Below are 12,359 nucleotides of genomic sequence, written 5' to 3' on the forward strand. Positions count from 1 at the left end.
ATACAATGTATGTGTGACCATTTTTTTCATCGTTACAATTCAATAAATTTACATATACAGTATACTCTCAATCATCCGGGTGCGGATAATCCGTGCTTGAAAAATATTAATTTAAAAATTAAATTATTTTTTTTATATGATTATGAGACCCACCGATTGATTGCAACCATAAACACGCGTGTTATTTGAAACAAATGATGTCACGCAGATTCACTTAAAAAGTTTTTTTTATAGGACGATTCATCATCAACCAGCGATTTAAATTTATTTCATACTTCCAAAATAACATTTGATTATAATTGCACTTTTAAATTTTGATTCGTGCATTTTTGAAAATTCTATTTATTTTTTACCCTTGATTTTTAGCGTGATGGAAAGAAGAAAATTTTGTTATATGGGGGGGAAGACATTTTTTTTTAGCCCTGGGTGGGAGCCCCCTCTGACTCCTGGCAAGCACTGGTTTCAGTCCCAGTCCGCCACTGTTTCCGGGAATAAAAATTCGTTCGGTTCGTTCAAAATTGCCATTTTTGCCCATATCTACTAAGGGCTGACGAGAGGGGGGGAGGCGGAAAAAAGTTTCAGGGCCCGAGTTCACTCTTTTTCGAGTGCTACTACATACATAGTTAGTATATAGTACATTATAAGTTTCAAAATATCACACTGATTAAATGAAAATATCGTAAATGAAAATTATGTCGAATATATTTTTGTTAGTTATAGTCGAATTGAATTTAAATATGCACAACTTTCCAAACACCATATGGATATACATATTTGATAAATATTTAGACTACATAGATTGGGTGAATTTTTTTGTCCACTGCTACGGCGAGCGGCCACGCTTACAATGTGTACATGTGTTGGTAAAAGTGTTAGCCGAGCGCGGCCTCGGCTGAAGTCGGGCGCACTCGGCTAACGGCGTTCGGCTCTCGGCCGAGCTCGGCGAAGAAGGGGGGAGGGGGGGGGGACTTATGCAACATCTTGACGCCAACGTTCCGTCCAAGCTCTAAGGTGTCTCACACGCGCGCACACCTTAGAGGGAACGCTTTCATGGAACCATCCACACGCACGATATCTACTACCGATGTTTCCATATCCAGTTGCTACATATTTAGGAACTGGATATGGAATTCGTATTATCGTATTATTACTAGAGGTAGGATAGTCACAGTGCTATCCATTGTTCCATTTTGTAAATCCTTTGTAAAAAAAGGTTCGGCAAACCTTTAACAATGCATTTACAACCTTTGAACAATACGCGGCACCTTCTGGGTCCGGTGACTAATTATTACCAATGTGCTTTATTGCGGGTATAAATTATTTTCACACGATAAAAATTAACAAACACATCAATTTGATTAATTTGTAGGTATTTTGTTTAGAAACCCTTTGAACAGACGAAGAACACAATATATGTACAAGATTTTCGTACAAACTTTCTTATGGTACATACTTATCATTTAATGTAATGCTGAGATTCTTATTTTCATATTTATCACAATATGTACATTATTTTTAGATTAACCATGCTTAATAGTTACCTTAACTTACATATACATATGTATGTAAAAGTCCTGATGAATGTTTGATTCTGCGATAAATGACAATGTAAAGTTTCCCATAGACATCACATAAGATTAACCAAACATTTCACGGACGTAATAAATGCTTTAAACATGGCTTATCTAATAGTAAACATTTTATTAAGTTTATTTGAACAGTTTTATTTTATTTAAATTTATGTGAATATGCATTTGTTATTATTTTATCAAATTTAATGTCACGGATTCTACCACCTTACAAACCTTACATTTATTTATTTATTTATTTGGAAAACTTACAGTTTATTAAGTTACATAGATTGATAGTAAAAAAACATAATTATGTTAAGTAAACCATTAATAATTTTCACATATAGGTAAAAAAAGAAAAGCTTAAACATTTAAAATAAGAAACAAAAATGATAATAGAGTAAGATAGTTAGAGAAAAATAAAAAAGAAAAAAATATATATAACAGTATAATAAAAATATCAAAATAATAAGAATAATAATATGATAAAAATTATGAAATAATAAAAATAATATAATTTATAACAAAAAACAAAAAGACAAAATAAATACATCAAAATAAAAATTCATAATCACAATCGTAAATTTTCAATAAAATTAATCATCGAAAAACAAGTTTGCAATAATCACTCTATCTTGTATAGCATTAATATTAAATAAGTCAAACATAGAAATTGCAGAAGTTAGTGTGTTGACGGTGGAGCTTACACGCCAGATGAATGAGCTTCTTCCATAATTAGAAAAAGTATTAGGTATGTAAAGGAGCTCATTACATCTAGTCATTCTATTTGGCACACGCAATGATAGTCTGCTCAATAATTGAGGACAGTCGATTGAGCCGTTAAGGATGTTCAAAATTGTTGAGATGTCAGCTATCTCCCTTCTTTTGACAAGTGGAAGTAGATGCTGACACCTACAAGCATCTTCATAGGAAGTATAGGATAGTCCAAAACGGCTACTGATGTACATCAAGAATCTCTTCTGAATGCGCTCCAATCTGTCTCTTGCACCAGAGTACTCTGGGTTCCAAACTTGGGATGCAAACTCAACAATACTTCTTACGTATGCACAATATAGTATTTTGTATGATTTAATAGAAGTAAAGCATTTGGAGGACCGGATGACGAACCCGAGGGCCTTCGACGCTCGAGCTACAACATTGTCAATATGTTTACCAAAGGATAGATCAGAGTTTAAAAAGACTCCCAAATCCCTAATTTCCGATACCCTTGTGAGTCTATGTCCGTTGATTGAATGAGGAAAGTCAACTGGACATAGTTTTCTGGTAAAGGTTATGCAGGAGCATTTTGCTACATTAATTTCCAACTTATTTATGCTGCAATAAGCCTCTAGCCTGAACAAATCATCTTGTAGGGCCAAAGCATCATTTCGGTTGTCTATTCTCTTGAAAATCTTCATATCATCAGCAAATAATAATACACTTGAATTCTGAAAACATTTTTCAATATCGAAGATGAAGATATTGAATAATAGAGGTCCCAAGAGGGAGCCTTACATACTTACATAAATAACCTTCGATATTGTTATTATTTCAGACGGGAAGTGCATAGATCGTGATTTTATCATGACTGACGGATTTCACAATTTCAACAGAGCTGGTCAGTTAAATGAACGCAATCAGTAAATAAGAAATTTGAATATTATATTGTAGTATGTATGTATAAGTATCAGCAGTGTAATACCCCTCCTCCCCCCCATTGAATTGATATCGATCTCTTACATGGCGACATATGTATGTATATGTAAGTATGCACAGGTGTACTTCTTGGAATTACATATTAACATTCTACGAATCCTCCATGGATTTAGTAAATCTGTTTAATCCTAAAAATTATACGTTTACGTATAATTTCATCAATTTAGTATCTACATATACATATATTAATATGTACTTGTTATTATGTCAATAAAATGTGTATTTATAGAATATGAAAAACTGTTTTCAGAATTCTTACATAGATTGTATGTACATATGTTTTTAGTTGGACAACACATTCAACCTACTTGGCCCTGTTCTAACGATGAACCATTCGAGATTTCAGCATGGTCCAAACAATTCACTGTAAATATTATATAATATAATATTTATATAATAAATAAGAAGAGCTCAAAATTTTCAAATAAATAATCATTTTATATTTATAGGTATGTTCCGAGGAATGTTCCCCGAAAAATCATTGCAACTCCACCTGCAAGTGTTGCGATGCCTTCTTCACAATCCATGACATATTTAGAAACATCACGACAGGAAATACAGATGCTTACGGTTTCGGAAACTAAACGTGATAATTATTGAAATTATTGAAATTACAAACTTAAAGGATAAGAAATAAGGATAGCAATCAATTGTCTGTATTTCAAGCCACTCGATCGTATTAAATTTACAAGTTTAATAATACAAGATGTCAAATGTTCAACTTTTAACACATTTTTGCACAATACTTGTTGATGTATAATACAATGAATTATAATTAAATTGTAATCGGGACACTTTTTGGAAAATTTATCCCGGATTTTCTTTAATGGTCCAATATTTTTACACGTCAAACTTGGTGTTCTGTCAGTTGTTATTTTTTTTAAGCAATTAACAACTTTTTAAAAAATATCAGCTCCCGTTGTTTGATCTTTAAGTGATTCCAATGACAACAGCTCTTCAATAATTTCAAATTTAGAGTTACATCCGCGTATGAAAATTAATAACTGTGGGGTATCTTTTCGATCATCACTTTCGTCGAGAGCTATCGAGTACCATGTGATCGATTCTAATATTGATGATAATTGCTTATTAAAGTTTGTATTCTAGTTTGCCGTCTAGTTTGGCCCAAATTTGAATTCTAACTTATGTCAGAAACGATAAACCATTTAACAGATCAACAAAAATTTCTTAGATCAGAAAAAAGTAAACTTTTTTTGAATTTTCGACAGGGACTTGTTGGCAAAACGCCGATCTGCGTTGGTTTGCATTCAAAGGGCTAATAAAATATTTTGAAAATAATTACCGAATTTGTGGTTTCCTGTATATTTTCCAAATATGCATAGATATATGTATGTACATTTAAAATCACTTATTTGGTTTGCCCCGATAACACTAATCCTCGTCCGAATTTACTGCATTTCGACATAATTTAACTAAAACTTTGCGAATACCGTGTGTCTTTCTGACCGCTCCGCTTCCGGTCCAATGAGATACGGACTAGACCAGGGGTCGGCAACCTGCGGCTCGCGAGCCACATGCGGCTCTTTGGATGTGAAGCTGCGGCTCTTTAGTTCCATACGCAAACATTATTTATTTTATCAAAAAAAAAAAAAATTTAAATTCGTTCTGAATTGATTAACGAGGATTAGGCACCGATTCTATCACACCGAGTCACTTGTAGTCGCTTTTCACCGCACCCCTCCCCCGTGACACGCGTCGTCACTGACGTCAGTCCGTCGGAAGCTCTCGAATTCCACAAAGAACAATACGGTCATAATTTATTTGTTTGCAGTGAAGCGTTCACCCCAGCTCGCAGTTTCGTCATTCGCTCGCCGCTTCCACGAAATGGTACGCACGGCCTGAATCGTGTTGCAGATTTTGTCCTCAGCTGCAATGATATTCGAAGCATATATTGACATTTTTTTCTTTTTATGAGACCTGTGCTATTTAGAATCGAATATGATTTTCTCAGTCGTACTTTGGATTTTCAAGTACTTAGATCTCGTTACGCGGTGTGTGTGTTGTGCTAAGACGCTGTTGTTTCTGTTAATTGTACGAAGATTATCTATTTTTATGTAAGTACGTTTTATTACAATATTTATATGTCCAGTTCTTCGATACAGCGAAGAATAAATCATCAATAATAAACATGGTTGTAAGTATGTCCAAATACTTCAGAGCCCGATATAGAAATAATAGACAATGACATAGAGAAAGTTGAACTAGAAATTAAACAGTCCTTGCAAGAAAAACTTGATCAAGCAAAGTAAATAATTGCAAAACTTGTCATATGCTGTTTTGGATACCTAAATAATAATTTTAAAAATTCTTTATTACAGCTTCACCGCAAGCATGGCATCTTCAAAAAAAATAGAGAAGAACTGAAGAAGAGCATCGAGAATTCAATCGGGATTGGATGGAGTCGTTCGCTTTCATATGCAACTCAGATGGCCTTCCGACTTGTCTCATTTGCCAAAAAAAACTCGCACACAATAAGAAATCAAATTTAGAGAGACACTTCACTAACACCATACTGAGTTTGCTAGTAAATATCCAGCCGGCGAAGAAATCAGAAGTCTTGAAAAAAATCAAAGATTTGCCACTATCCGCTAAAACAGTACAAGATAGAATAGCTAAAATGTCTTCAAATGTAACATATTTGCAGGTGAAAGATATTCAACTTTCTTCTGCCTTATCACTTGCTATAGATGTGTCTTGCGACATAAAAGACACGGCACAAGTTGCCCTTTTTGTCAGGTATATGTCATCCCAAGGTCCAAAAGAAGAACTTCTAGGATTGTTACCGCTCTCGGGACAAACTAGAGGGGAAGATATAGCGAATGCCGTGCAAAAATGCCTTGAAGGCAATAAGATCGATTTAAATAAAATCGTTTCAATAGCAACTGATGGAGCCAGAAGTATGACAGGAAAAAATAAAGGGGCAACAACGATTCTTCAGAGCAAAATAAACCACGAAATTCTTACGTTTGTTTGCTCAATTGTGTGCTATTGAAGTACAAGTTAGTGTTGTAAGTAAATGTTTAATTGTTTCAATTTTTTACTTAAATAATAAGTAATTATTTAATAATGCCATATATGTATATATATATTATCTAATTTGTTGTGAAAACACTACTTACATATGTATGAATAAATAGATTAGTTTTTTTTATTAAAAAACTTTATTTATGCAGTACTATTTATTGTTGGCAAGAAAAAATTTTGTGGCTCTTCAAAAACTTTGAAATTTTGTAAATTGTAATTTTTGGCTCTTCCGACTCAAAAGGTTGCCGACCCCTGTCGACATAATGGACCAATCCTGTGCATCTGATAAAAAATTCTTCTTCCAAATTAATTCTTCCACGCGAATATGATCCGTAGTGTGTTCTCAATAGTATGCAGAACTATAAGAAACTGACTTGCACACATGGGAGTGAGGTCATTCGAGTCACAATAGGGCTGTATGAAATTTATTTAACGAAGACTGTGAAAACGAAATATTTCGTATGCATTGCATTGTGCATCAAGAAGTGCTAGTTCGTAAATCTGTTATTAAATGCATGGAAGATGTGGAGTTAACTGTGAGAAAAGTATTAAATGCAATTAATACCAGTAGTAAATTGTCGAACATGTTTAGTCCTATATGAGAAATCAACGGTGAAAAACACAATATATTGCTCAATTGCAATCATATTAGATGGCTAAGTTTTGATAACAGTGTTCAACGTCTTTGTGAATTAAATGATTATGTTACATATATCTGCTTTGGCCGTAAATCATAAAGATTTAAGTGAAAAGCTTCAAAGTAATTATATAAAAGGGTCGATTTTATTCCTAAAGAATTTTTTGCCGCACATTAGCTTGATTAATAAACAACTACAAAAAAGTAACTTAACAATAATAGAAACCATGCTCATCATTGACAAACTAAATAAAAAATATAGCGAAAAGCCTTGTGACAGAAGTTGAAAATGACAATTTTTCAATTTTATCTTCTGTTAGTGATTTCATAGATAGGATGACAGAAACAACTTCAAAATTAAAATTAAAACTTAAAATAATAGAGTGTCTTAAATCTCTGAATCTGGAACTTGATAAAAGGTTCGAAGAATTGAATTTTTTTAAAACTGTTTCTTTTGTATCTTCCCCTTTTATTATGATGAAAAATGAAAATTTCCTAGTACTACAAAATAGATTAAAATCATTTTCAGTATTGAGATTAATTAACTGGGCTAACGTAAAATATGCATTATTAGAAATTAATCACGATCAAGTACTTAATAATATAAAGATTTGGCAACAATTGTTATTATTATTAATATTGTCTATTTTTCCCACTACCGTATATTGCGAAAGATCATTCAGTGTAATGCACTTTATTAAAAACAAATTTAGTAATCAGCTGACAGACGCAAACTTATTGAAGAAAGGAGTATTGAGCAATTTCCATTGCATTATTATTAAATAAATAGATACCAAAATGTTAAAATTTCTTTTATTTTATGAATAAATTGATTTTTTTTTGTAACTTTAATTTATTTGATTAAATTTGGTGCGGCCACCAGGGACTACTATTATCACCTGTGCGGCCACGGTGAAATTTCACCTGAGAACCACTGATCTACATTTATGTACATACATATTAGGTGGGCTGAAAAGTTCGTAGGCTGACACATAGATGGCGCTACTAGTATTAAATCCATATGATTTTTAGTTAGTCCTGTGCTGTTTCATCGACAATGCACCGTGTCACAAATCAATGAAAACGATGGCAAAATTGCATGAATTGGGCTTCGAATTGCTTCTGCATCCACCGTATTCTTCAGATCTTTGTAAAAATGAAGGCGGCGCTTACAAACAAGCATCTCAATCTTCATACGCGGTTGAGATTCGCGAAGAGCTACGTCTGGACAGTATTACTACACGGATGTGAGACGTGGACTCTGAAAACCAAGATGATCAGCCGAATTGAGGCTTTTGAGATGTGGGTCTATAGGCGTATGCTGAAGATTCCGTGGACCAAAAAGATATCTAAGTCTAAGTCTCCAATTCAGTCTCAACGGTCTCAGAGGCAGTATTTAATCCGTTGCTCGGGTATTGAAGATGAGCATCTAAAAGCTGTCTCCGATAAACGTTTTATTCATTTATTCTATCTGAAACGTGAGTCTACAGAAACTCAAATAAGGGATTATATATGTAGGAAGTTGGGACGAATTGATCAGAACTTCACAGTTCAATCACTATCAGCTAGGGGCAGTTATGCTTCATTCAAAATAGGAGTCTGCACAGCTGACTTTTCTGTGGTTTTTGATCCTGCTTTTTGGCCGCGGGGAGTCGGGTTTCGTCGGTGGCTTTTTCGGAAGACAAAGGCCGCAATTTAATAAGACCCGAAAGGAACGGGCGCGCTTTTGTGAGTCCTTAAATGTTTACTACCAAAATGTAAGGGGACTTAATTCAAAGACCGACATTTGTTTATCTGCTGTTCTTGCTCAAGATCATGACTTAATTGCTTTTTCTGAAACTTGGATTTGCGATTCTGTCTTAAATGGCGAACTTTTCGATGACCGCTATTTAGTTTTTCGGAGGGATCGTTGCAGCAGAGGCGGGGGAGTACTTCTCACTGTACGAGCTGCTAGTTTTCAATCTGTTCGCCTTTTTGATCAGCTCAATACCATCGGTGAACATATTTGGGTTGAACTTCGCTTAAAGAATTTTTAATTTTAATATGTGTACTGTATTTTCCTCCGAATGAATCTCCTCCGAATTATAAATTCATTTTTTTCAAATTTGCAAAATAATTTTAATGTTTTGGCTGGCAGGAAAGTCATGATCTTGGGTGATTTTAATCCTAGGAGTTTGAATTTTGTTCCTAATGAATAAATTTTTATGTCAGAACTATTAAATATGAGTCAATTGAACTCAATAACTAATTGTAATGATTTATGTGTTTATGTGTATATGCATGTATAATGTTTGTATGTATATGGATGTATGTATTGTAAGTGTATGTGTATATGTATATGTATATGTATGTATATGTGAATATATATATGTGTAGGTGTGTATGTATGTATATGTATATATGTGTATTTTTATATTTATGTATGTATGAATGTGTATTTGTGTATACGTGGAAGTATTTGTGTATATATGAATGGTGTACATATATGTTTATATAATTGTCTTTGGCCAGGAAGGCGCATTGGGTTTACCTGTTAGGCCTTCTTGGTGTAAATTAAATAAAAAAATAAAAAATAAATAAATAAAATAAATATCAAACGAAGCTGTCCTCGGCATGATGGGGAGAGGCAGGGAACTTGTTTCTGTCATCAAGCGGAGAAATATGGAATACCTCGGACACATGATACGGGGTCCAAAATACGAATTTCTCCGTTTGAAAACCATGGGGAAAATAGAAGGAAAAAATGGGTTGGCAGGAAAAAGTTATCTTGGCTTCGAAACATGCGCATGTGGACCACTTTTTCCAGTCTCACAACCGTAATTGGAATTCTCCTTTTTGGATTTTTTCCTGACTTGAGGTTGGAGGTGCGGGTGGACGTTGGGGTGGGGGTGTTTTTTCCCGACTTGGCATTGGAGGTAGGGTATGGGGTGGGGAGACTCTTGCGGGGTCTCTTGCGTTTTGGCGTTATTAGGGTGGGGCTGGGGGTGGGGGATTGTCTGGGAGCCGGGGTGGCATTGGGCTCGGAAGGGTCGGGAAGGAGGTCAACGATTAAATCCCTGAAGAAGGCCATGATTGTCGGGTACTTTGAGGAAGCCTGGTTGAGAATGGGACAGTCCCATTTATTGGATTTGCGGCTCATCTTCTTCACACAACGAAACCTGGAATGAAAGTAGAAATTGAGCGCAAAGCCAAAGCTGATTTCAACTACTCGGACAAATCTTGTCAACAAGTCAAACAAGTCGCACAAATCTTGTGCAATTCAATAAACATATGTAAGGCAACAAATTAAATGGCCAGTATCTTAATCAATCTGCGTAAGTACATATGTATGTATGTATATATGTATACAGATCAGTTTTCAAAATGGTCAGTACTATATTATTAAATGCAATATATGTATAAATAACAATGGACAGTATAAAATAATATTGGCTCAGTATAAAACCTATTTTATTACAAATCAATCCGTTTCCTATTGTGATTGTTGTCTATAACTTCCCTCGTGATGGCTTTCCCGCCAATCTTCGATGCTTGTAACGGTCCTCCTGATTTGCTCCTTCAGTCCACTCACTTAGTTAAATAATCTGTAGAAATATGCTCCATTTTAAGTTTTTATCAATTTTAATTGGTATTATATTTTTATATTCATATTTTTTGTCTTTGTATTTTTATATTCATGTTTTTTGTATTGTAATTTTAATTTCAAAATATTTTTCAATTTTTCTATTATTTTTTAATGGTTGTGTTGTCTTTAAATTGTATATGTATACATATGTCCATAAATTTGATTAAAATTCATCGAAATTTTTTATTATTTAAAATTAAACTCTTCATAAAAATAGATGCTAAATTGAACATTTTTAATGCCCTAAACGCTAAAATGCAAAATGAAAATGCTAAAATTCAGAAAAATAGATGCCCAAAATACCTACCGATAACCATCTATACATATTAAAATACTTAAAGAAAATTATTTACGAGTTAATAAGAATTAGTTTAGTTTATTGAACAAAAACGTGTAGTGATAAATTTAAAATATTCTCGATATTTTCAAGATTGTAATTAACGTTTTCTCGAGAAACAAGAATCTCGAATTTTCAAAATAAAATATTCTCGAAAAATGAGAATCTCGAAATTTCACATTAAAATATTCTCGAGAAACGAGAATCAAAATTTCTCGAGATTTCTCGATCACAACCTCTAGGCGTGCTGTCAATTATGTTGAAATAAATGAATCCTTATTCATAATCATAAATTGAGATTTTGGTAAGGAAGCATAATGAGAATTTTATACTTACTCTACTGTGGATATTCTGCAATTTAATCATTTATTCTTCTACTTTTGGGTACACATTGTAAAAGATATAATTAAAAGAATCAGGCTGAAAACAATACGATAGTGTTCTTTTTTTGTAAATTCAATTTTATTTACATTTATAAAAGCAAAACATCATTTCTGAACAATAAACGGTGAAAATATAATGAAAAACATCAGACTACAAATAATACCACATTGTACATTTTTTTTGACAAATTCAATTTTATTAACAAATATAAATGTAAAACATCAAGTAAAATTGGACACACAGGTACAAATGCGATCAAACTGACACCACATTTACAAAATATAAATTCAAAACCCATTACAAATAAAAGGTAAATTGCAAACGCTATTTTTACTTTAAATTAAATAGGTTACGCTCTTTTGCAAATTTTATTTTTATTTATTTAAATTAATCATGCACAATCGTCATCCAGATTGCTGCAAAGCAACTAGTGGACTACACAGATCAAGATATGTACAAAAATTATAAATAAAAACATGGTCATTATACATTTTTACAATTAACATATATGTAGATTGCCATCAAACCCATACCAAATAAATTTGCTTTATATTTTGAATAAAATCATACATGCTGTTTTTCAAATGGAATGAACTCTACCTCAAACATATAAATAAGAGATACACATACGTATATATTCATACATAAATACAACAAGAAAAATCATACACACCTATGTACGTGTAAATTTAATTAGTGGAAAATGTACATGTCGGTAAAGTTCCAGTTGCACACGAATACAACTTTTTACATACGTAGGTATATTTATTCACATCTATTACCCACAAAATCTACGTACAAATATAATATATTATATGTATATTATTATATAAAGAATTTGTTTGGTGAGTAGTTGGGAAATAAATATTGTGGTCAAGCGAAGATTTTGGTACAACTGTTGTGTCACTATGACTCAGTATGACAAAAACTACATAAAATATTACATATGTATATGATAATATAAGAGGCATGGCGACCGCAACTCCATCACTGGCTATGTTTAACTGATATTCTTTAATTTATTCAACATTAAATCTATGAATG

General features: G+C 33.1%; 1 protein-coding gene and 1 long non-coding RNA gene across 2 annotated transcripts in view; one reads left to right on the plus strand and one right to left on the minus strand.

The window, feature by feature from the left end:
* The window catches only part of LOC143921219 (uncharacterized), a 542,666-nt gene that overhangs the window by 368,816 nt on the left and 161,491 nt on the right, over nt 1-12,359 (minus strand). The window lies entirely within an intron of this gene.
* Nucleotides 5,704-6,618, plus strand: LOC143922375 (general transcription factor II-I repeat domain-containing protein 2-like). The gene is made up of 3 exons (XM_077445600.1): nt 5,704-6,205; nt 6,303-6,307; nt 6,574-6,618. Exons 1-3 carry the CDS (start codon nt 5,704-5,706, stop codon nt 6,616-6,618), a joined length of 552 nt encoding a protein of 183 aa, XP_077301726.1.

Source organism: Arctopsyche grandis, chromosome 2 (assembly GCF_051622035.1).
Source record: "Arctopsyche grandis isolate Sample6627 chromosome 2, ASM5162203v2, whole genome shotgun sequence".
In the NCBI taxonomy this organism is placed as follows: Eukaryota; Metazoa; Arthropoda; class Insecta; order Trichoptera; family Hydropsychidae; genus Arctopsyche; species Arctopsyche grandis.